Source organism: Camelus ferus, chromosome 3, assembly GCF_009834535.1.
Source record: "Camelus ferus isolate YT-003-E chromosome 3, BCGSAC_Cfer_1.0, whole genome shotgun sequence".
Classification (NCBI taxonomy): domain Eukaryota; kingdom Metazoa; phylum Chordata; class Mammalia; order Artiodactyla; family Camelidae; genus Camelus; species Camelus ferus.
The window spans coordinates 36396887-36422313 of record NC_045698.1 but is presented as its reverse complement, the minus strand read 5'-3'; the positions used below and the strand labels follow the sequence as shown (position 1 = coordinate 36422313).

Here is a 25427-nt window from a genome sequence, read left to right as displayed (position 1 = left end):
TTTATATCAGAAAGGTGACTGTCACTTTAGATACTGTCCTGATTTGAGCTCAGTGACTTAAAACAAAGTTTTTGTATTAGTTTTTACTTGTATAAGTAATACATGAACACATTTGCTTCTTAAACATTTAAATATTACCAGTAATACTGGGAGTCTTTGATTACTTCCACCCTACCACCTTGCCCCCAGGTAATTGCTGTCTGATTTGTCTCTTTTCTAACCTCGTGTATACACTGTGTGTGTGTGTGTGTGTGTGTGTGTGTGTGTGTGAGAGAAAGGTATTTCATGTTATATATTGCTCTGCAGCTTTGTTTTTTCACTCAATAATATGTCTTAGAGCTCTATCCATGTTAATACCTAACATATGGCTCATTCCTTTTAATGGCTTCATAATGTTTCATACTATGAAAATACCTCCTTTTATTTTCTGTTCTCCTGTGAATGGATCTTTAGGTTGTCTCCAATTTTTCACCATTATAAACATTACTCTGAAGAATGTACTTTTATAAACCTCCTTGAGAATTTTATACAAACATTTCTTTAGAAGAAGCCTTGTTAGACAATGTACATTGTTAGAAAATGTACATTGAGGCAGAGGTGGGGAAGGCTGTTTTTTTTAATTGAAGTACAGCTGATTTACAATATTATGTTAGTTTCAGGTGTATAGCATAGTGATTCAGTATTTTTGCAGATTATATTCCATTATAGGTTATTACAAGATAATGGGTATAATTCCCTGTGCTATACAGTAGATCCTTGTTGATTATCTATTTTATGTATAGTAGTTTGTATCTATTAATTCCATACCCCAAATTTGTCTCCCTTCCCTTTCCTCTCCCCTTTGGTAGCAACAAGTTTGTTTTCTATATCTATGAGTCTGTTTCTGTTTTGTATATCCTTCATTTGTATTATTTTTTAGATTCCACATATAAGTGATGTCACATAGTACTTATCTTTCTCTGACTTATTTCACTAAGTATAACAATCTCTATGTCTATCCACATTGCTGCAAATGGCAGTATTTCGTTCTTTTTTATGGCTGAATAATATTCCATCTTCTTTATCCAATCCTCTGTTGAGGGATGGGTTGCTTCCATGTCTTGGCTATTGTAAATAATGCTGCTATGAATATTGGGGTGCACTTATCTTTTCAAATTAGTGTTTTCATTTTTTCTGGATATATACCCAGGAGTGGGATTACTGGACATAGGGTAGTTATATTTTTAGTTTTTTAAGGAATCTCCATACTGTTCTCCATAGTGGCTGCACCAATTTACATTCCCACCAACAGTATATAAGGGTTTCCTATTTTTGTTTTTAATATGCATGTTCATCAAAGTGGCTGTATCAATTTATTGCTCCACCCATTGTTATAAAAGGGTGTTTATTATCGTTTTCCTGTTGTTGGATTTTCTTGTTGTTGCTTTAATTTGCATTTCCCTAATAGTCAGTGAGATTGAGCATAATTTCATAGGTACGATGGTCATTTTTAGATCTTCTAGGTCCTGCTTAGGTCCTTTGTCTATTCACTAATCTGTTGGGTTACTTGTAATTTTCTTGTGGATTCATAGGAGTTTATTTTACATTCTGAACATTAATCCTTTGTCTGCTGTTAGACTGCAAATATTTTTTCACAGTCTATTGCTTATTTTAGAACTTTTTGTGGTATCTTTTCCTATACAGAAATTTTAAAATACGATGTAATCAAAATGATTATCCTTGTCCATTACTGCTTTTGCTTTTATTATCTTTTAAAAGAAGGCCTTCTTTACCCCCAGGGACATAACCACATTATGCTAAATTTTCTCTTACTTTGTTACAAGATTTTTTAAGAATATGTGGTTCCATTTCTGAACTCTTTGTTCTCGCTCCAATGATCTGTTTGTTTTTCCTTTTTCATTAGCCACATTGCTTAATTATTTAGAAGCTGTCCACACTACAGAGTTTAACAGTGGGAAAAACAATATGGGTCAGATCATCCTTTGTGTCTTTGTTCTCTGGACCTCAGGGAATCATTGACAGAGTGAGAGGCTTGTCTCTTGCCACTACAGAGAGTTAAAAGTTGCTAGACTCCTGGAACCTAATCTGTCCTGCTCTCATTTTAGCTTTAACAGGAAGAGTGACCCATCAAGGGGGGCTATGAGCTATTTGTATCTGGGTTAGAACTTTGAATGCATTTCTCCAGAAAAGCACTGTTGTGTATGGTATTTAGGATAGATAGTGTTTTTGTTTTTGTTTTTGTTTTTCTACTATAGAGCATTTATTTAGTACAATAGGACTCTTTGTTAAAGATAGATTGTTGATCCTACATTAAATGCACATTCTCACATTCTGGTATAAGTAGATTTTTATGAGTGGCCTAACAATCCAAACTTCCAGCACAACAGCACTCTGAGAAAATAAGTTCAAGTTGCAAAAACAGATGTGAACCTTTGGATATAATTCTTTGCACAAAAATCCACTTATAACATTCCTAAGATATAAGCACAAGTAGAGATTGTGTATTATAAAGGCAAAATCAATAGAAATAGTCCCTGCCTCTATAAATCTTTTTACTTTACAGTTGGCAAAAGATAAAATAATAAAGCAAAAAAATTTTAATGCACCAGAATTTTTATCCTAAAAGTGAGTACCTTAAAAATTGGAGTAGAATCACTACCACTTAAGGGCCCTCACTTCCTTCTCTCCTCTCTTCTTCTCCCCCCATAAATTTCTAGAGGCAGACCATGTCTTCTTTATCTTTGTATTCTAGAAGCTAGTTCAATAACTTGCACATAGTTGAGTCTCCCCAAAAAAAATATGTTTAGATAAATAGAGAATTAAATTTTAAATTCAAGAAAATATCATGTTATTTTATTTTATTGACTCTTTCTCTCTTTATTTTGTTGATTCAACTCAGTGACCCATTTTATTTATCAGACTTGACTCCAAGTGACTTTTAATTATTTCCAAAATCTACTCTCAAAAAATAAGATTTTACAACATTTGAGATCTTCCGAAATGTACTGTAGACTCTAAGACAGGACTCCTTGTCCATTTCTATGATATGGACACATCTGGTATGCTGGGGAAGCCAGTGGAGTCCGTCTCAGAAAAATGTCTGACATTACATAAAATAAAATGCATAGGATTACCAAAAAAACCAATTATATTGAAAAGCAAATATCAGAATATTTCAAAGAACAAATTTATAATAGTAATACATAAGCTTTTTTATTAATGCATTACTAATCTTTATATTTAAGATTTTTCCCAAATAAATTTGAGAAAATGACTTTCACTGTTGCACTTCTAACATCCAGAGTTTTGTTTTGTTTATTTTTTTAGAATCTTTTAAAGTACATCATTAATTCCAATCTTTCGTAAACAGAAGAGCCTTTATAACTTTTGTGAGGGGTAGTCACATGTGGTTGGGAGATTAATAATATGTGAATATTAAAATGTCAATGCCAGAGGCAAACTGGACTCCTCTGAAGGATCTAGAATTGTTTTGCTGATCTCTCAGCCACCTGCTGTAGTTCTGTCCCGCCACATCACACATTTCTATCTCGGTACCATTCAGTGTCTGCAAGAGCTGGTCTAAAAGTGCAGTTCTGAAACATGAAAAGTGCTAAGCACTTAATCAGATTTCTGGTTCATAAAACACAAAAGTTACAGTGGTTTTGGAAAAAAAGTTCTGAGAACCTGATAGGACTTTGAAAACCCTTAACTGAAATGTTGGTGGCATAGGCATAAGGTACAGAATTACTCATCTGCACAAGAGCACTGTTACAAAGCAACTCCACCCCACACCCAAGAGTTACCACACGCAGTAGTCCTATCAGCAATCTCGAAATGGATCCTAAGTCAAGCAAAACGTAACATTTCCCTTCAAAACATTCTAGAGAGCTGTGCTCTTAAATGAATGTAAGTTACTCTTCACTCTTGGAGCCCGCACTCCTTATTTTTTTTCAAAAAAGGGAATTCTGCTGTCACCAGGGCCATCTGGATGTTTGTTGCAGCATGTTTGCAGATGACTCCTAGATTTTCAGCCTTTAGATTCTTTGAAGGCCCAACTGAGTCCCTGATGACTCAATGAAAAGCTTGTAGGAAAAGTCACCACAGTTTGGACACAGGTGGCTGACTTGCATTCCCCCAACTCTGGTATTTCATACTCCCCATGAATACTCCCAAGGGGAGTATAAATATAAATATAATTTGGTATATAAAAAGTATAATTAGCAACTCACTAAGTCTTCCTGTGAACATTTCTTGAACACCTACTGTGTGCTCAGTGAATAAGCCACAGCCTCTACCTTAGTGTACTACAGCTTAATCTTAATTCCTGGCACAGCTCAGTGCAAACACTAATTGCCTGAAGTCTGCTGTCTAAATGGCCACCAGAGTCTTAACACAACCACAATGTGTTAGATGTTTTAACAGAAGTTGAAGGAAGGAGGAGGCAGTTGTAGGAAGAATGTTCCTAAACAAAGTGTGTTGTGCAATACAAAGAGCTGCACTTGAGCTGATTTTGAAAGTTTTGGTTTTCATATTACTAACCCTAAGAGGATGTGTTTTTGTTTCTCATTAGTCCAATTGAAAAAAAAAAAAAAAGCAACAGGAAATTTCCCTTGACTTGACTGAATGTTTGCAACCTGTTTACATTGTAGTATAATTATACTATATATTATATATTATAGTATGTATTATTATTTAGAGAAATAATGGAGTAATTCAAGTCTTGCTTTAGGGCCACTCAGGGGATCAACAGTTATTTATAACACTGATCCCAAATTTCAGGGTAAAGGAGGAGTGGGAGGAGAATGTACATATTTCAATACCATACAAAAATAAATATTTGCCAGCTGTACTTTTAGAAGAGGCCTAGAGCTGATACCAAATGAAACAAATAATATAGGGTGGCAACCCTTAGGCTACTGAGAACTACCATTCTGGAAAATAGAAGTCTACTTGCATGATGTGTGGAAAGAGCATTTTCCTCCAGAGTTGGAAGGAAGGACCTGGATTTGAATCCCAATTTTGCTTGTACCCAGTGGGTGGCCTTAGGAAAATTGTTTAACCTGTGTTTCAGTTTCCTTACCTGTAAAATGGGCCTAAAAATACCTGTCCCTTTAGGATTGTTGTAAAGATTCAATGAATTGACATATATAAAGCACTTGGCACCAAGCAGGTATATAAAAAATGGTAGTGCTCTTCCCCAGCCTTTGCCAGTGCAGGAGCTGGGGGGTTTTGGTTGTTACTTTTTGTTTTTGTTTTTGTTTTCTTGGTGGGGCGGGTGGGAGAGGATTGTTGTTTTAAGAAGGTAACTCTTGAAGCCTAGAAACTGTTTAGGAGACAGTGTTAACAGTGCATAATCACAGTTTAATTGACAGCCACATTTTCACACTGAATTCTCACATTGCTAAATCTGTATCTCTGCATGTAGTGATTGCCATCTACCTCATTTGGAGCACTCATCAAGAATTTCAGCAGGTTTCAATTGAAGAGTTAGTAACAATGATCATATCAGACAAGTTCATTTTCCATAAAGAAGTCATTTTCTACCTTTCTTTCTTGTGTGTATGATTTTAAACAGCAAAGCCAAATTTTACCAAAGCAAAAAATTCAAGAACAGTAAGAAATCCCTCATTCATTTAATAAGCATTTACTTAGCATCTACAGTGTGCCTGGCACTGTTCTAGGCTCTAAGGATTCAGACAAGCAGACAAAGACCCTGCCTTCATGAAGGTTACACTCCTGTGACTTCAAAATTGCCTCTGATGTCTTTATCCCTGGATGCTGGTGCCACTTCATGATGAAGCCAATGATTCAGAAGCAAGGGGACTCAGCACTGGGAAAGAGGCAATCCATGCACAATAAAAAGGATCTGATTCCCTGGAGTCCAGATTTCTAATCCCAGTGGGCCAAATTAAAAATGGAGAGGACCTACGGAAATACACTGAGCTATTCTAAATCCTGAGTAAATATTCAGCTATTGGAATAAGAACAAGAATTTCCACTGCTTTTAGACCAGCGTTCTTTTCCATATGGAACCAATTTCTTGAAACATTTTTAAGTGTATCTTGGGAGACTCAGTGTTACGTGACACTTGAAACTTGAAACTTGAAAGCAGACTATAATGTCATGATTTAGAATATGGAACTGGTGCAGGGGATTTAACATTCTAAAGCTCACTGCCCCACAAACCTCAAACCTTAGATTCAGTTTTGTGCTCATTCACAGACTTGTGAACTTCCCTAGAGCTCAGCTTCCTCTTCCGTGTAATGAAATGGCACCTGTCAGAGTTGGCTAACTGCAACAGCAACAACTCAGAATCTCAGTGGCCTGACACAACGGAAGCCAACTTCCTGCTTTCTTCATAGTCCAATGCTGGTTGACAAGGTGGCCCTGTTCTATCTTATCATCCAGGGTCTTGGGCTTTTTAATCACATGATTCCAGCACCTTCTTGAGCCTTGTCCTCTATATTCAGTTGTCAGATGAGGAAAGAATATTTGGATACTTGGAAGACTATATAAGTTTTGTTTTCTAGGCAGGCATGGGTAGGGAGGGGACTTCCATCCTTCTAACCCTTCTGCTCATACTGCAATGTGGTCAGGACTCAATCTCGCAGCCACATCTCTCTGTTGGGAGGCTGGGGAATGCAGACTGACTCTGTGCCTGGAGGAAGAGGAAACAGTTTGGTAAGCACGAAGCAGACTTCGCCACAATACTTAATTCAAAAAGCTGTTTGGAGGATTACATGAGATAATATGCATAAGAACTCATAAAGATCTCTGGAGTAGTGTTAGCTCTGCACTCCTAGCTAGTCTGGGGCCCATCCCCTCCACTCAGCTCATCTTGGATGGGCAGGGAAGACTAAGGTAGTGACTCTATGTTATCTGCAGAGACGACACCAAAAAAGAGTCAGAGCAACTCAAATCTTTTGCTCCTTTTACCAGGAGCAAATCTAGAGTCATTTTAGACATATTTCATGTAATTGAGAGCCATAAGCAAGGAGAAGAGGCCATCCTTTCATAGTATGCTTCCAAAGAATACTAGTCCTCTTTGGCAAACATTTCCCAGCAAACGCTTGTTTTATTACTAAATGATGCCTAGAATGTGTGACTTCAAGCTCTGAAAGAAGGTGAGATTCACCAGATTGACTCATCCACATCTGTTCTCCAAGCTGCCACAGAGTGATTTCTTCTAAACAGTGTAAATAAGATCATGTCAACATCGCTTAACATTCTTCACTGTCCTTCCATTGACTTTAGAATAAAATCCAAATGCCTTATGCAGGGTCGGTATCCCCCATCCCACACTCCCAGGATCAGCCCTGCCTCCTTCTCCAATCTCATCTCACAGGGCTCACCTCCTCTCCCTCTCCATCCGTCCATCCATTCAACAGCTGCTTATCTAGGCCCGGTTCTGGTCACTGGGGACGCTGCAATAGAACAGTGTCCCTGCCCCGGTGATGGGAGATGGCATCCTAGCATGACTCTGTCACAGTGCCTGCCCCTGTGAGTTGTTGTTCGCTGGTCTCTTCCCCTAGCCCAGCTCACAGAGGCTCTCGTAGAACAGTTTCGCCCCCTGTGGTTACTCTATCACAGCACTCTGAGTGCGTTCATTACAGCATTCAACCATCTGGAAAATCCTTCTGCTTGTTTGCCAGCATTTACTGTGTCTTCCTCTGCCACAGAGTAATTCCCATGAGGACAAGGATCTTGTTTATCTTAGTCACTATAGTGTCCTTAACACCTGTTTGTGTGGCACAGAGCAGAAGCTGAATGCATCTCTGCTGAATGAATGGCTTAAGGAGCAAGTGAACTGACAGGCTGCAGCCAGTGCATCTGGTGATGCCTCAGGCCTGAGGAGAAAGTGTGTGCTCCACCTTCCTTCCTGATAGCCTGCGCTCATCTCTGCCCCTCTGATTGTGGTTTTGTAGGGAATGACACCACTCCACTGGGCAGCTTTCCACAACCAGCCTCTGCATACCCAAATGCTGCTGAAGAAGGGAGCAGACCCCACTCTTGTGGATAAAGATTTTAAAACGGCTCTCCACTGGGCAGTCCAGGTGAGAAATTAGCCAGTGGACTTGTCTCAAGTATAAATGGTGTAAAGTGATGTTAACAATTCTGAGTATGTCAGACCTGAAAGATTTTCAAAGGTACAGCCCCAGCACTGGTATCAACTTTATATGTATGACAGAGCACGTGAGATACACGCTGCCCTCCTCCCCTCCATTCACATCCACGGGGGCAGCAGCAAACCCGTCACTTGGGAGGATTTGGGTACATCAGTTATGAGGTAAAGAGGGGGAGAAGTTATAGAATATCAGACAGAGCCCACCTGGCTGTTACACACACACACACACACACATGCGCGCGCGCACACACGCACACCCGCACACCCTTCTCTCTCATTCTCTCTCTCAATCTCAGTGGTTGCTACTGGCTCACAGTAAGTAAACCAGGATAAACCTTCAAAGAATTACTTGGAAAATCCCTTCAAAGTCTTTGGACCATGACTCTCTTCTTGCTTCCAAATCCTCCAAAGCAGAGTAAATCCAGGTGACCCTGAGTCGTGAACAATGAAAATCGTGGCGCATGACCCTACCTCACTATCCGAAAAGGGCATCTGTATCAGTGCACAGGACCAGAGAAATCATAAATCTAGTCCATAGAGGGGAAAACTGAGACAAAGGTGAAAGGATGACCATAGCATAGGGAAATCATTCAAAGGAAATGATTAACTAGGCGTTACCTATTCTGTCCTTCAGAGGAGAGCAGGACCATTGCATCCTTTCAACGAACTTGGTAGCCCATTCTGCTTTTTGATGCCTAACATAGACACCTGCACTGTTTATTTCCATCATCCCAGTGAGGGCACCCTTGCTGAACTGCTGCCATGACCCCTGTGATTCTGCCTGCCCTGCAGCGGTTTCACCCAGGCGTTTTCACGTGCCACACACAGCAGAGATGGGCACCTGGCACTTTCAGGGTTGACATTTGTGTCTGAGTTAAGGGGAAAACAGAAGTGATTTAGAAACTACTCTGTTTTTGTTCCTCCAATCTTGGCTTCAGTTACTTTGTAGCAGGGCCAGCCCTGGGCAAAGCTTGTTTTTGCCATCCCCACCTGCCCTGAGCACCCTCCTACACACTTTCAGTATCTAATCACCTGCCCTGTCCCCCTCACGCCACTCTCTGCCCAGAGCCCAGTCCTCTGTCTGGTCGGGGGCCACCACTGTAGTGGTGGCCCCAGGGCAACCCGGCTGGGCAACCAAGAAGCATCCCATGTGTGTTGGTTCTCAGCTGAGGTGAGAGTGGTATCAGAATCCAACATTTTCTGTGTATTCATTCCCATCATCCGTTTTCTGATTCCATAGATCTGGGGTGGGGCTCATGTATGTGCATTTTGAAAACTCTCCCCAGGGGATTCTGACCAACATGCCTCCTCTGCTCCCCCTTTCTCCACCACACCCCCAGTTTAGAGCTGCTTCTTGGGACATGGCCTTGCAATGGAATCAGCAGCAGTGCTTGTAAAACAACAGATTCCCAGATCTCACTTCTGATTTGGGATCTTTGTGAGTGGGAAGCCCTGTTTTTATCCTCCAAGAAGCAATTTGGCAAAATCAAAAGAACAGTGTGCTCAGTTGAGAAGATGTGAGTTTACACTGACAGACCTGGCTTTGTTCTGAGAAAGGTCACTGATATACTTGGCTTAACTATTTGTGTATCTTTGGGGTATGAGGGAGACTGTGCACATGACAGAGATATGTATACGTTTCCCGTTCCTCCAGGAGACTGTGATGTCCAGCTGGGGTTGAAAACCACTGCGATAAATGAATTCGTATTAATGGGTGCTGAAACCTTAGCTACTCCCACCTTAGATATTTGCATTTTGACCATGATTTTGTATAAGCATAATGCCTCACTCATTTATTTACTCAATCACTTAATAAATATTTAGTGAGACTTACTGTACATCTGGCATTGGAGGGTAAAAAGGTTAACAAGACAGGTCCCTTTTAGAACCCCTACAACTGTATGTAATATTACGTGTGTGGGCATGTGAGTATGTTAGCATACGTTTTTCTGAGGAAGGAGTCCACAATTTTTTCAATTTTTCAGTAAGGATCCATAACTACCCCAACCCCCACCCCCACCAAAGGTTAAGAATATACTCTGGAGGAACCATGCACCCTCTCCCTCCCTGTGGTTAGCAGTAAAACTCAGAAGTGGTATGTCCTGCCCTTTACCCTGCGGAGAAGACTGAGGGTAATTCCAAATGTCAGCTGAAACCATGATGACACTTGCCTCCTTGGGCCTCCTTGTTCATTTATAACACAAGGCCAGCATTGTGCTCCTCTTACAGTTTTTCCACATAAATGACTCCATTTCCCGTTGTCATTTATTCCTTTCGCTGAACTTCCGGCTTTTCTTTTGGACCATATGAGACCATATTTAAAGCTGCAGCACTTTGAAATAGTAAAGCCTCTCTATGTGACACAGGTAACCAAAGCAGGAAAGATTTGAAATCTTGGGCCCACAAAGTAAACCAAGTTGGACTTCTGCGCCCATTTCTTGGGTCCCTTGGTAGCTGGTGGTGCCCTCCTGTGGGCCCATTGCCCTCATTCACCTCCCGCATATGCCTAGGAGTCCTCAGTCCGCTATCGCTGTCCCTGTCTCCATCCAGTCTCCCTTGATGGAATCTCATCCCTTTGGGGCATGTGCTTGCCTATCTGTGATGACACTAGCTTATCAGGAGTCTACACAGATATCTCTTGACCTCATCTCCCTCTTACTCCTCAGTGCCGCAGAAGTTTAGTCATTAATCTTTATCTCACCTATCATTCTACTCAGAATATTCTCAGGTCAATAAATGCAGCTCTGACCTCTCTCTTGAACTTTAGAGTCACATTTCCAGCTGCACTGGGCATCTTCCCATAGTTTCTCATGGACGCTTCAAACTCAACATGGTCAAACTGAATCCGTGGTCTCCCCTTCCATCACACTCCCATCCTCCTAGCAGCCCAAGCCAAAGTTGTCCACATGGTCCATGAACACTCCCTCTTTATCATCTTTCACATCCAGTTGGTTGTCAAGACCTCTCAATTCTACTTCCTCAGGTCTCACATCTCTGTCACCTCCTTTCTATCCCTGCTCTATAGATCAGGGTCCCGCAGGAAGCAGCCCACTCAGATGGGATTAATTGAGCAGAAATTCATAAAGAGGCTATTTACACACAACAGCAGGTTGCCATTAGGGCATCTGGGCCTAAAAGGGCATGGAAGGGGAGTGGTTACCAAGATATAGCAAAAGCTATAGCTGTAGGAGAAGGCTCGAGGCAGAAACTGAAGCCTTTGATAGAATAACAAAACTGTAGCCAAGCAGGGAGAGAACGGAAAGATAAATACCTCACTCTTTCCTCCTTCATCTATCTTCTGTCAGTGCCACTCGCTGGCCAAACCCAACTAGAAACCAAAGAGCAAGGAAGCCCATTGGATGCAATTCATACATACTAAAGGGTAGAGAGCAAGTTGAAAAAAGACATAGTAGACCTGGAGGAACAAATGGAGACAATTTAGCACACCTACCATCACTTCCTTAGATCAAGTTTCCCCATCTCTCTCACCTGAACAGTTTCAGTATCTGTATTCCTACTTTCAGCCCTTTCCTTCTCCCATCTGTTCTCACATTGCCAAGTGCTCTTTCTTCAGATCACAAAGGAATGTACTAACGTAACTGTTTCTACAGCAAAATAGTTATGGTCACTGTTGGTCCTTGGCTCAGAAACCTTCAAAGAGTGCCATTGTGTGGTAAAGAACAAACTCCTTGGATTTCCACTTACTGCTGTGAATGCCTGCTCCCCACCCCACCCCACCCCCCTGCCCTTTCCTCTTCAGCTCATATAGGCTGTACTCCAGTCATGAGAGAATATTAATAATCTCTGTATCTCATAGACATTCATTCTGTCTTCCCCTTTGTCATGTTCTTCCCTTTTGGTGAAACATTTCTTTCTCCCTACATTCCCCACATCATCCCTTCTAACTGCAGAATTTGTACTTATTCTTCCTTATTTCTCAAGGCCCAACTAAGTTCACCCTCTTTGTTGAGCTCCCTTTCAGAATTTTCCCTCCATGTCGTCCATCTAGCACTTCCTTACTTCTATTACTAGTGTTACAATCAGCGAGGTGCCTGTGTCTCCTCTTCTAGACTGTGCACTTAAGGGCAATGTGCCTTATGCATCCAGATGTCTCTCAAGACCCAGAACAGATCTTTGTGAATCTTAGGTTATTAGAGAAGTATTCACTGAATTCACTTCAATAAACTTACCCATCTCAAGCCAATGAGATTAATGCCTTATTGGGTTCTTTCTGTGAAATACTGTTTTCAGCTTAACCAAGTTTTCCAGAAATGTAATACCTTAATATCAGGGAGTTTTTCCTAATGATAGGAATTCTAAGATAGATATGATGGCAGGTCAGTGAGAGGGGCAAGGATCTGCCCCACAAATCTCACCACTAGCTCCTTCCTAATCCTAGAAGTTGCGTTTATTTAGACTTTTCCTTAGCAGTACTCTTCTTTCAGTACTCTTTTCAAGGGAAGGTAGAAAGAAAAGAACTGCACTGATACAAAAACAACTATTTCATGTTTGTTCATTCAGTATGTGGTTGTGTGGTTAAAGAAAACACACACACACACACCCTTAGAGCTCTTGAATATACCATCAAGACCTTAGTGCCTGAGACTGGTTTGGTCCAGCATGGAGTCCTCCTCCTCCCTGTGGTGGCCAAGATCTGTGATCAACTGTTTGAATTGTGTCGAAATCTTATAAATATACTTTAACTCTAAATATATTTAGTATGCCAAAGGGTAAATATAAATGTCATATATCAGTGAATCCAGTTCATAAGATGAAAGAGCCTTAGAGCTGGAAGGAACCACACAAGTCATTTAGTCCAACCCCTCAGTCCACAGTTGGCAAAACTCGTGCACGGGGAGGCTGTCATCGCCAAAGCACACCCCAGACCCACGCGGGTACCCAGGCCCTCCCAGTGCTTGATAAGAGGCTATCTACAAAGCCACATAAGCCCAGAGTAAACAAAGAGAAAGTTTGCGAAATCAACCCCATTACCCTGGGAGCAGAGACTGACCTACCTTAAAGTGGCCTGCACGTGTGAGCTCCCCAGTGCTCGACTGTAGAGAGGAAAGGGATGAAGTAGAAAGAAGAAAAACAGGGTCTTGCCTCAGAGTAAATACAAATAAAGAAAAAAGTGAAAGGAAGGAGATAATGAGAAAAAGAGAGGGAAGCTAAAAAGGATGGGTAAATTCTAATCTGCTTGGCTTTGCCCATAGTTTGTAAGCCTTGTTTTACTAATTTGTTTATTTGTGCATTGTTCAGCAAGTATTTGCTATGAGTTACTCTTTTCTAAGCTCCATTTCAGCATAAAAATTCCCAGTCACAGATGTGAATGTGAATGTGGGAATGCAGAGATACCCTGGAGACTGTCACCTTGCCAAACAGCTAGAAGCAGGAGCTAGCCACTTTCTACATACTAACACTGCAAGGAAGGAGGTTTTTGTGGGGTTTTCCCCCATATTAATCATTAGAACACCTGTGAAATGAAGCAGTTCAGCAGCTGAGGATCCCCATGCCTCACTGCCTCTCCCCTGCCGTTTCTCCCATCTTCCAAAACTCTCCAGGGTAGTCAGTCCCCAGCTTTGGGATACAGCAGCCTCTGGAGCCAGGCCAAGCAGAAAGCCTGGGTCCAAAGAGGCTAACCAAGAAGATGGTCCTAATTCTAAGCCAGGATATGGGGGCATCTTTCTCCTCTAGCTAGCCCCAAACCCTCAACTCTCAAATGTTCACACTGTATAAACTAGTAGATCTTCCCCTCCAGCTCCATTCCAGTCTAACACATCTGGCTCCAGATGAACTTATGGGCCAGTGTCTTCTCACAGCACAAAACCACCCACCCCTTTAAAGGGGCCTTGTGACCTAAAACCATAGCCTCTGCTCTGTATAGTCACCATCATGGGACAAGTGATAGAAACAGACCCACTACTTCCAAGAGAAGGAAGGATTTTGGAGTTCCCTTACCGAAGAAGTCACCATATAACTAATTTCCCCCAACATGTTAACAAATAAACAACTAGTCTTAAAGCTCCCACTAAGACTCCTTCGAAGGTCACTTAGAATAAAAAGGGTCTACAATCAGGATATTGGAATCTTGTTTTTTTATCAGTCTGCCTATAGCAAAATTACTTTACATTCATTCAACTTTCTTCTTGGCAAGGCTTATGTACTCCCTTCCTTCATGAGACAGAAAGAGAATGACTAGGACTCAGCAGTTCCCAGCAGTGTTCAGAGTACATGAAAGCAACTTGAAGGATTACCCATGGACAAAAACTACACAAATACATCAAAAATAAAATCTACAATCTCATCTGGCCACCCAGTGCAGAATTCTAGAGCTCCATGAGAATAAGATCTGTACAATAATCTTCCCCTATTGAATGGTGTTCCCACCAAACAGAATCCCAGTCTCCATTCTTCCTAAGGGCCTTCTGGGCACCATCTCATTTTTTCTGTTCTGGTGCTTCTTGGTTTCTGTGACCAAGGCTTCCCAGTCTTGGAACCTACCTTTGACTGACACTCAGCCCAGCTTGCCAAGAAAGGAATGCTGTTACCAGGAGACCACTGAGCCAGGGCCTCAGCTCACAGACTAGTACTCTCCAGGGCTCTCTCAAATTCTTACAAGAGTGCACCATGGCAACCCTCCTAGGAGAGGCTTTTGAAGCGCCTAATGTTGAAAGAAGTTCTCAGTTGGAAAGGTGCACTTCTTTGCTACTGATGCTGTCGATCTAAACAGCAGTTTTCACTTGAAACTCCCCTAGTATGAACATGCAGGATCAAATAAATAGACCATTTCTTTTATCAAAGACGAAGTGGTGTAGTAAGGAAGTGCAAGGGTTCTGCAGGCAGTCCATCCTGGCTTTGGCACCTCTTGACCATGACCTTGGGCAACTTAATCCCTATGTGCCTCCAATTTCTCCCCTACAGTATAGAGATGATAAGAGTATCAATCTCATGGGGTTATTTTCAGGATTAAATGAGTTAGTACATGGAAATGCTTAGACCAGTGCTGAGCATAGATAGTTCACTCAGTGAACATCGCCATCAGCATTATTCCTGGGAGGATATGCTTATAAAGAAAAAGAAAATATAGCGATAATGTTATGAGTGTCAGGTTTAGAGGCAAAGGAATTGTCAGGAAGATCCCAAAAAGGCATTTTGGAGAAAAAATGTTAAGAGGTGGAAGTTCTCTTATCCAAAGAAGCCCCATGTAACACTCCAGCTCCAGAGGAAACTGCTGCCTAGGGACGGTCTGGTCAGGATCTTAGAAGAGGCCGATTCGGATGTGCTGGGCAGCAGCCTGGCTCAGTTTGCTGCTTCCAAAATTGCTCCTCCTTGTGTCAGGCGAGGAGGGAGAAGAGAGAGTGTGAGCAGTGGGTTTTGTTTTTTCCTTCTGTGCTTGATGCTCCCTCTTACACAGAGGGAGAACCATGACAGAGTGTTTTGCTGTTTGAATCACTTTGGCAACCCGAATTCCTTTGCTCTTCTAGGAAATTGTAAACAAAATAAATTCATTGAGTGGACATTATTTTTTTGCTTCTGTTTTCCCTCTCCAATGGCTAGTGCGTCTTAAAAGGGGAGAGGGGTCTCTTGATTGTTTTATTTTTTTTATTGAAGTATAGTCAGTTTACAATGCTGTGTCAATTCCTGGTTACAGCATAATATAGTTCAGTCTTGACTGTTTTAAATGTTCATATTTCAGACCCCTTCAAAATATGTTGAAGTAAAATCAAGTAAAAGAATCTTAGCAAAGTTGATAAAGCAGGCATGAAAGTTTAGATACGGTCACTGTAACCACCTTCTGATGACAAGCATGCTATAGAACTTAACTCACTGATCCAAAAGATTTGAAAGTTATTGTGAGACAAAGGAGGATGGAAGGAGAAATAGGATGTAAGACGGAAAGTGAGAGGGAGAGAAAGAAAAAGGTTGAAGTCAGGGACCACCTATGGGCCTGCCACCAGTACAGCCACAGCGGGCCCCACACTCAGAAGGGAGCTCTGTGCTTGGGGCACGATGCTCTGTGGCCATTGGAAAATTCTCAATAACTCTATCTTTGAATTTGTGTTCTGTAAGTTAAGTCTGATAGGACAGGAGGACAGTGGAGCCTTGGCTCACATGGTCCCACTTCCCTGCCACCCTGGGTCAGATGCTCAGGCCCCAGCTCCGCAGTCCTCTGGCAGGGTTTGGGCACAGACTCAGAGAGGGTCAGGATCAAGTACATGCCAAGTTGCAAGATGGGGCCCCAGGTACCTGGGAGGGTTCGCACTCTCTGTGTGAATCCCCAGCCTAAGGGAGTGTGACACTAAAGAGCAAATAAAAATCATGACAGTCAAGAGAGACACTGTAGAAGAAAGGAATACACTATTTCCCTGCTGAGTGAGCAGCAGTTCCACATTTTAATTTTCCCCTGGACTCCACAAATTATATAGCTGGCCCTGGTTGTAGCATTTAAAATCTACTCAGTACTTTTCCTGGGGCTCAAAGTTGAGAGCTTTGAGTGCCCCGGGCATTTGGTCCCGCAAGAGGTTTCAGAACTGGTACCAGCTGCTGTCCCCTGATACAGTGGAAGTACACGGGAAGTTTCACGGTGTAGTGGTTCTCTGTGAAGCCAAGCTGAGTAACATCCGGAAAGTCAGTGGCGGATGCAAACAGAGAGGGGAGGGGAAGGAAGAGGACAATTGAAAACCAGTGAGTGCTGTTCCACAGAACTGTGCAAACTGACTCAGAGGTTCTAAACACAACCCTGGAGTCAGGTAAACTGGGATCATAAAATGGGAAGAATGCCAAAGGAAATTTAATGTAGGAACATTTATTATGAGGTGGCTGTTGAACAGCATTTAGAGTGCATTAAAATCGCAATTTTTAAAAATACAACTCTCCTTTTTTGCCCAGGGTCCCTGAGCGTGGCATGTGGCCTGGCTCCTGGCTCCCAGGACTACAGTGTCTCTCTCTCATTTCTTTAACCTGCTCCTTATGCCTCCTAGGGACCCCCATTCTACCCATAAGATGGGTGCATGGAGTTACAGGGTCTCTATGGATTCATTGAGAAAAGGAAGATGCTGATGTATATATTTGGACTGTTTTATAATCTTTCCACAGATATCAGGAGAAATCTGTAGGATAAGACTTTCCATTTGTGTGAGATAAAACTAGAATTTATTTTATTGGCCATTAAGGACTCTTTGTCATGTTAAATTGCAAATGCTTACACAGTGTTTTTTTCTGTTTTTCAGTCAAATGAAAAGGTAACATGCACAGCATTTATTTACTCATTTGTTCGAGCTGAAGGGATGTAGGATACTCTCAAGGAATAGCTAGTGGCTCTTAGGGCTGGGTTACTAAGAAGAGTATAGAATAGCCTCCTTTCAAAAATAAGATAAAAAGCTTTTTGTAGACTGACACAGAAAGAGGGACCCAGTTTAGGTGGTTGCCTGAAGTTCTTTCCTTCTCATACTTGTTTTATTTCTTTATTGATTAGCTACTAAATTATGATCCACTTCCTTTCACAAAGAATTTTGGCAATTAAATTACATGCAGTTTATAGCAATTTGACCATTACTAGACCATTTTGGTCATCATTATGCCACCAGTCAGTACTCATCATCATCATTTTGTTAACCTTAAAATTAACACCGCCAGTTTCTCAGGGGTCAACGTCTACAGCAAGTGGGGAAGCAAATGAATAGGTTTAATGAGAAAGTTGTCTAGGAGGTCCACCCATCATGCTAGCTCTGATGTAGGTCAATTATACCTGTATTTAAGTCCTCCTTAGTTCACTACTTATGGAAGACAGTTTAGCTCTTACGCGAGACAAAAATCCCTGCAGTGACTTGAGACAAGTGGAAATTTGTTAGTAGGTTTGATAAAAGTGTATTTTCTTTTTTTGTTGTTGTTTTGAATTTTTTACTTTGAATTTTTATCTTAAGATGCATAGATGGGGAGGAGCACTGGATTGTACATAATGAGCTTTCTTTGACTCTGTTTTCCAGAGTGGAAATAGAATTCTGTGTTCCATCATTCTGAGCCATCACCAGGGTCCATCCATAATCAACTGTGACGATGAGAGTGGGAAGACGTGCGTGCACATCGCTGCAGCATCAGGCTTCAGCGACATCATCGGCGAGCTGGCGAGAGTCCCTGAGTGCAACCTGCAGGCTCTGGATGTGGACGACAGGTATCCATGGCAACTCAGAAAGGGCTGGCAAATACCAGTCATCTTTTCTAAATTTTAACCTCAAAATAAATAACATGTTTAAGGAGTTATCCTATGTGATCAGATCCTTACTGCCAGTAATATTTATATATGTGCTTGTGACAATAAACCCTGCTCTATTTTAGTCAGGGCAGGAAAAGTCATTGTTATGGAGAGAAACGCTGTGACCGTACAGTGTTGTCAGACTTTCCACTTTTTGCTAAACATTCTCAGTGTTCTCAGAAAGCTTTCTGTATATGGCTTCCTGCTATATTCGCTTTTTGTTCTTAACAGTAAGTCTTATTTTTTTTTTCCTTCATTCCTGGATTATGTCGTAAAGTCAACAAGTTCTTGTTATCCAGAGAAGAGCATAATGGAGGGTTTGTATTCAGAACTAGATGTGACCTTATCATAGTTTTGTTTTGATTTTCTTCAATCATTAAAGATGTATTGGTGTAGAAAAGGAAACTGAGTCGAGAAAAGTAAAGAGACTTACCTCAGAGGTAGTTAACAACTAAATGAAAACCTGGACCCTTGTGTTCCAGACATAGAGCCATTCACCCATGATGCCCTTTACCCATAATCTACTATTACAGCTTTTTAACTACAATGTTTATCTAATCTTTGTTTCAGTTAGGCATAGATTCAATGGAAATACAAGAATAATGGAAATAAAAGAATAATACAGGTTCAATAGAAATGTAAGAATAATATAACAACAAATAAGACTATTGAATGGACACCAGACATTAACACAACATTGTAAATCAACTATACTTCAATTTTTAAAAACATCCAGGCCCCCCCAAAAAAGACTATTGTATGGAAATATAAGAACAATACAAAAATAATAATAATAATACAACAACAAATAACACTATTGAAAATAAGTATAAGGTTTGTATACTACCTGTGGTTTCTTTTACCTTTTTCTATTGAAGTACAGAATTAGCCACCTACTTATCATGATTTTAAATACCCCAAGAAGCACCTTCTACTTCCTGATACCTGAAATCTTTATACCACAAGGAAAAAAATTCTTGGGTTCCATGTAAGTCTCAGAAACTGGGGATGGTTAACATGATGACTTTAATTAAAATTAATGTTTAAATCATTGAAAGCAGACCTTTTCCTAAGAGCAGATGTTGAACCTGAGCAGGTAAGCAAGTAGAAGAGAAAAAGAAGGAAAAGAGGGCTGGAGAAAGTTTACCTACTTCAAAATACTTCTAGAACCAGCTCTGAATAGAGTATTTCCCATTCTGCATTATCACATGCTTAGCAGAGAAAATTTAGTTCCCCCAGCCTCAGGGAAGAAAGGAAAACCAAGGGGAGAAAAAAAGTCTACAAGACGGGTCCTACGAGGGTTCAAAGGGAAGTAAAATCTCAAGGAGGATCTAGTTCCTGCTCCAAAGCTCAGCTCATGTGTTGTATGCATTGATTAAATCCTGCTCTCCATTTTGTTTCAGTTTCTGCCTCGTGCAGCTCTGCCTCCACATTGAAACTGCAAGCTTGTGTTAGTATAGACGCTTTCACATTTTTCTTAGGCTTAAGTACTTAAGCATTTGTAATAATTGTGACTTCTCTTTCCTTCTTTTTTCCAGTAGAGAGAAAGTTTTTGAGGAAAGGGAAGAAAAATAAGGCAATTATAAAAAAAAAAAAAGAAAGAAAGGAGGATGAGGGAAAATATGGGGGAACTAAGAACTAGTTCTGTGAGATAGTAAAACACATACATCTATGACATTTACAACATGGTGGCACTAGTTTGATTGATAGCCCAGAACACCTAACTCAGAAATAGCTTATGTAGCGTAAATGTCCCAAATTTGATCAGTCTAAAAGGTCATACTCTCCCTTAAAACCCAATTCATTTATCTTCAGGAAGGACAGTCTTTTATCAAATTCTCCTCCCTACATAGTTCTGGGAATTCTCTAGGGAATATTTACATGTTCCATAAATCACTCCTTGGCTGCTGACACCTCAGCCAATGTTCTTGCACCCATCATCTCCTGCCATTCAGAGACCACCTCATCAGCCCACTGCTTGCCTCTGATGCATTTCTTCTGCGTCATGGGCCCTGACCCTCCAGCTCCTCACTGGATAGCTGAGTCCAGTCTGCTATGTTTGCAGGACTATTCTGAAGCTTGAGACAAGAAAGGAACTACAGCTTAGATAACTTGAAATTGTATACTACAGATGGCCCACAAAGGCTCTATGTGTATTAGTTAGAAGCTTTGAAGTTATCTATGCTTCTTTTGTTTATCTTCAAAATAATTTAAGTTTTTCCTGTGTTTTTCTGGACCTCTTCTTCATGCTGATGGTCAGAAGAATTAAAACAGTCAGTCTTAGCAATTATTGTAGAGGAGTATTTCACAGTGTTCCAGAGTGAATTGTCACCTGTTGGTAAACCTGACTATATTAATGTCCAATTTACCATCTGCTGAATTTAATGGTAATATACTCTCTAAACAGGGGGGCATAATATGGCTGGTGCCTCATCTTGTTTTGTAATAAATATAGTCTGGAGACCTCTCACATAGAATGGAATGAATCATATCTGCTACAGATTCAAATAGGCAGTGTGATTGATCACTCTATTGAAAAAATATATGGTCCTAGTAAGTGTTCTCAAATTGCTGCCCATGGCATAACATGAGGAGAAAGATGCTTGATTGACAGAGGACACAGTCTATGCATGGGAACTCTGTTCATACTGTGGACATGGCTACTCTCCAAATACTAAAGCCCAAGCCCCTTCACAGATAACCCCAACTGAGCCCTTCTCCATCTAGCCCCCGGCTGCCTCCATGTCTGAGAGACCTCTTGGCTCTCCGAGGATTGGCCTTCTGCCAGGAGTCAGGCACCAGAGTGAGGCCAAGGAGAGGCCTGCCAGGCCTTCCTTTCCTGCCCCAGGATTGATTCTTTCCCAGAGTGACTGACAGAAAGAATAGCCATTCTCTTCACAGGAAACCCCTTTGCAGGAATGTCATCTCTCTCTGTGCCTCTCCTTAACCTCCATGGTCCCACTGTACTTCCCAGCATCTCTGCCAAGGAATCTGGCCCCCTTTGCTCTTGGGTCCAGTGGTCCTTTATGCTCTTAATCACCCTCTTGTCTCATCTGCCTTGACAGCTGATGGGGACTCTTTCTACTGTTGGGGAACTATTTTGCTCCAGTTCTGTCTCAGTTCTGGGCTTTACTTTTGGAAACAGAGAGACACTATTTCCCTTATCCAGCCTGCTACATCCCTCCCCTGAGGTTGAGCACAAAGTCAACCATTTCTTTAAATGGAGGAAAGAGAAAGAGAAAAAGTGTATGTATGTATGTACGTATGTATATGTCAGGATCTCAAAATATGATCTCACCACATTAATAAGTTGAGAAAAGTTGGCTATGTAACTGGAAAAACAGACCAGCTCCACACATACCAAAATACACATTATAGACACACATACAGTTTTTTTAATCCAGATAAATCTAGAAGCAAATATTTGGTTTCCTTTTTATCTACATTTGGTAAAATTTACTCTCTCTTTTTTTCTTTTGATGTATAGTTCTGAGTTTTAATGCAAGCATAGATTCATGTAACTACCACAGACAAGATTCAAGACAATTCCATCAAATCCAACATCAACTCAGTTTGTTCTTTTGTAGTCAAGCCCTCTCCCATCCTGAGCTCTAGGAACCACTGATTAGTTCTCTGTCTCTTGGGTTTTGCCTTTTCCAGAATATCATGTAAATGGAAATATACAATATGTAATCTTTTGAGACTGACTTATTTCACTTAGTAAAATGCACTTGAGATTCATCTATGTTCCATAAATCAGACTGTTCTTTATATTGCCTAGTTGTAGTCCATTGTGTGGATGAACTACAGTTTGTTTATCCTTTCACCCGTTGAAGGACATTGGGTTGTTTCCAGTTTTAGGTGATTATTAATAATGTTGCTATAAACATTTGTGTACAAGTTTTTGTGTGAACAAAAAAATTGTCATTTCTTTAGCAATATATCTAGAAGTGAGATTACTCAGTCATGTGGTAAGTATGTTTAACTTTAGAGGGAACTAACTGTTTTCTGGTGTGGCTATTTCTGTTTTGCCTTCCCACCAGCAATGTATGAAAGTTCCAGTTGCCCCAAATCTTTACCAGCACTTGGTATTGCCAGGGTTTTGGTTTTTGGTTTATTTTTGTTTGTTTGTTTGTTTTAATTTTTTTAGCCATTTTGATAAGTTTGTAGTGGTATCCCATTGTGGTTTGAATTTGCATTTTGCTAATGAAAGATGTTATAGAGCACCTTTTTAATGTGCTTATTTACCATTATGCATAATTCTCTGATAAAATGTTCTAATCTTTTGCTAATTTTTTTATTTAATTTTATTTTTTTAATGGAGATACTGGGGATTCAAACTAGGACCTCATGCATGCTAAGCACATGCTTTACCACTGAGCTATACCATCCCCCTTTTGCTAATTTTTAAAGTTGGCTTGTGTATTTTTCTATTGTTCAATTTTGAAAGATTTTATATATTCTGAATATAAACCCTTTGTTGGATATGAAATTTGCAAATATTTTCTCCCAGAGTCTCTGGCTTTTTTTTTCCCATTTTCTTAAGAAAATACTGGTTTTACAATTTAGCAAAGGTTTAAATACTGATGAATATTTGTCTACCTTCTGGCTGATGAAGGAGTTTCTAAAACATAAAATCATGAAACAAACCAAAAATGAAGAGGTCATTAAGTGTCATTATTTTTTAAAATTTTTAATAGAAAATGGAAAAAATTGCTAAAAAATTAAAAGCTAAGTAACAAATTGGAGAAATATTTTCATAAACATAAACTAGAAAAAATGGATTATCTTTAATATTTAAAAAGCTCATGTAAATTAGTAAGAAAACTAACAATTTAATGTAAAAATTGGTATAGGGCATTGAGTCATCTCAATGAAGAAATTCAAATGGCAAACATATTTCAAAAGTTCGTCCTCACTATTAATTAAAGAAAGGCAGCAGAAAACAACACTGAAGTATCATTTTGCCTACCAAGTTGGGAAAGATTTTTAAAGATGGTACTAAAGATAACTAATATAAATAAGGCATAAGGACACAGCTGGTAGGAAGAGAAATTGAGTCTTCTTCGAAGGCAGTTTTGCACTATGTATAAAGAGCCTTAAAATTGTTCATACCCTTTGACTCATTGCTTCCTCTTCTAGGAAATTCTCAGAAAGGCCAGAGAAGGCAGAAGGCTAAGGAATGTCAGAATTAGAGGAGAGGCCCCTACACATGTACACCATCATCCTGAAGCCCCACTTAATACATACCATTTCCACACTGTAAATAGCAACCAGTCTCTCCTGCCACCATCCAACTTGGAGCAGGAGCTGTTGCCAGCTAAACCACCTGTACCATTCGTGTGCTTAGGCACTTGTGTTGTTCCCCTGTGGTCCCCCAGGACACCTCTGCACTGGGCTGCAGCTGCAGGGAAGGCAGACTGTGTGCAGTCACTGTTGGAGCTGGGCATGGACAGCAACCTGCGAGACATCAATGAGAGCACGCCCCTGGCCTACGCCCTGTACTGCGGCCACACGGCCTGTGTCCAGCTCCTCTCCCAAGACAGCAGGTGAGCACACGAGGAGGCATTCATTTTTCCTTCCTCTCAAAGATTTATAAAATTGGATGAAATTTTTTAAACTACCCATGCACAAAACTAGGAATAAGTGAATAACTGTGTTTGCCATTATCTAATATAAAATGACATGTCCTTGACTCTGTGGAGGAAAATAATAGTAGCAAGCCTGAATCTGTCAGCCCAACATTCACTAAAATTTAATCTTTTCTTTCCTTTTTCTCCCTTTTCTCTTACCTATATGCCATGTCCTCTTAATTGTTCTTTTGGCTAAATCAACATTTCTCTCTGTCAAGTGAGTCAGGTGTAGGTGAAGCACCTTGAACGACCTGACCATACACGTATGTCTACACATTTTAACAGCATCTTGATATTATTATGAATATAGTTTAATCCTCATAAAACCCCTGAAGTCTGTCAGGGACCCAACCTTCGAGGTTCAGTGGACCACAATTTGAGACCTGCTGACCCAAATCACAACCTTTAACAGGAGGAGGAGACTGATTGTAGAATATGCTGAAGTAGCATTAAATAAGGGCATGTTCTATCTGGAGAAACTTGAAAGAATGTTACAGCTCTCCTGGGGTTCTCTCTGACAGTATCAGGACTCCAGAAGCTGTGTTTGGTATTTCAAAAAGCCTACTGGAAGGTGAAAGAAGGAAGATAAAAATATGTCATGGGAATAAAGATTCAATTGTGCACTGTGTGACCTGCAAGGGAGAAAAAAAAAATTACATGCAGCCAAAATAAGTGGTGATGTTTTTCAAATTACAGATTACAATATCTCACTCCAAAGAGTAATGTTGCAATCTGGCTTTTAGGGCCTGCACATGGGTCAGGTTTCATCAATTAACTCATACCACAGAAAGCATTAAATCAATTGTGGCCTCAAAAGAGAATAACACAGAATTTTCCAAGGAATAAAAACAGAGTAGAGCCTCAGGGAAACTCTCAGCACAAGAAGAGCCAGCGGACAGCTGCTGACCTTTATTTCCTTTAGAAATTGCCCACCCATTGGGCATTGCTCACTTTTCTTTTGCTGCCACGCCCAACCTCTGACTTACACACTTCCTCTTCTGCAGCTGAAGCCCAACAAAAGCTTCTCTCCTTGGCTGCTTTTAGTATACTTTTTTTTTTTTTTAAAGTGTTTTTCAATAGGAAATTTAGTAGAAACTCAACAAGAAACAACACACAAACAGCATAAAATGGGCAGTCTTACTGAGGTGGATAATGTCAGAGTTCTGCCCAGACCTCCTGGGACCCCTTTCAGAGAAAGCGTAAAACCACACTCCCCCTACCTCTGCAACCTCCACCCTGCTGCTGCTGGTTGAAGCCTGAACTCAACATTTGCCCTTCATGTCTTGCACTCCTACTGATGTCCTTAAGAAGTGAGAACAGTAATGCTTTAAGCTATTTTCAGCTTAAGTTATCCCTTGGCGAAAACAAATTTTGAAAGGATAGCCCCTGAGTGAGCAAGAGGAATCTAACTAAGAAA

The 25427-nt window shown here is 40.6% G+C and overlaps 1 protein-coding gene across 7 annotated transcripts in view; it reads left to right on the top strand.

Moving 5' to 3' along the window:
- The window catches only part of ANKRD55 (ankyrin repeat domain 55), a 661295-nt gene that overhangs the window by 625764 nt on the left and 10104 nt on the right, over positions 1-25427 (top strand). For all 7 annotated transcript variants that reach the window (XM_032472436.1, XM_032472450.1, XM_032472447.1 and 4 more), the window contains 3 exons: positions 7926-8054; positions 18112-18296; positions 23759-23926. In XM_032472436.1, the coding sequence (XP_032328327.1) occupies positions 7926-8054; positions 18112-18296; positions 23759-23926 (482 nt within the window). The remainder of the gene's footprint in view (positions 1-7925; positions 8055-18111; positions 18297-23758; positions 23927-25427) is intronic.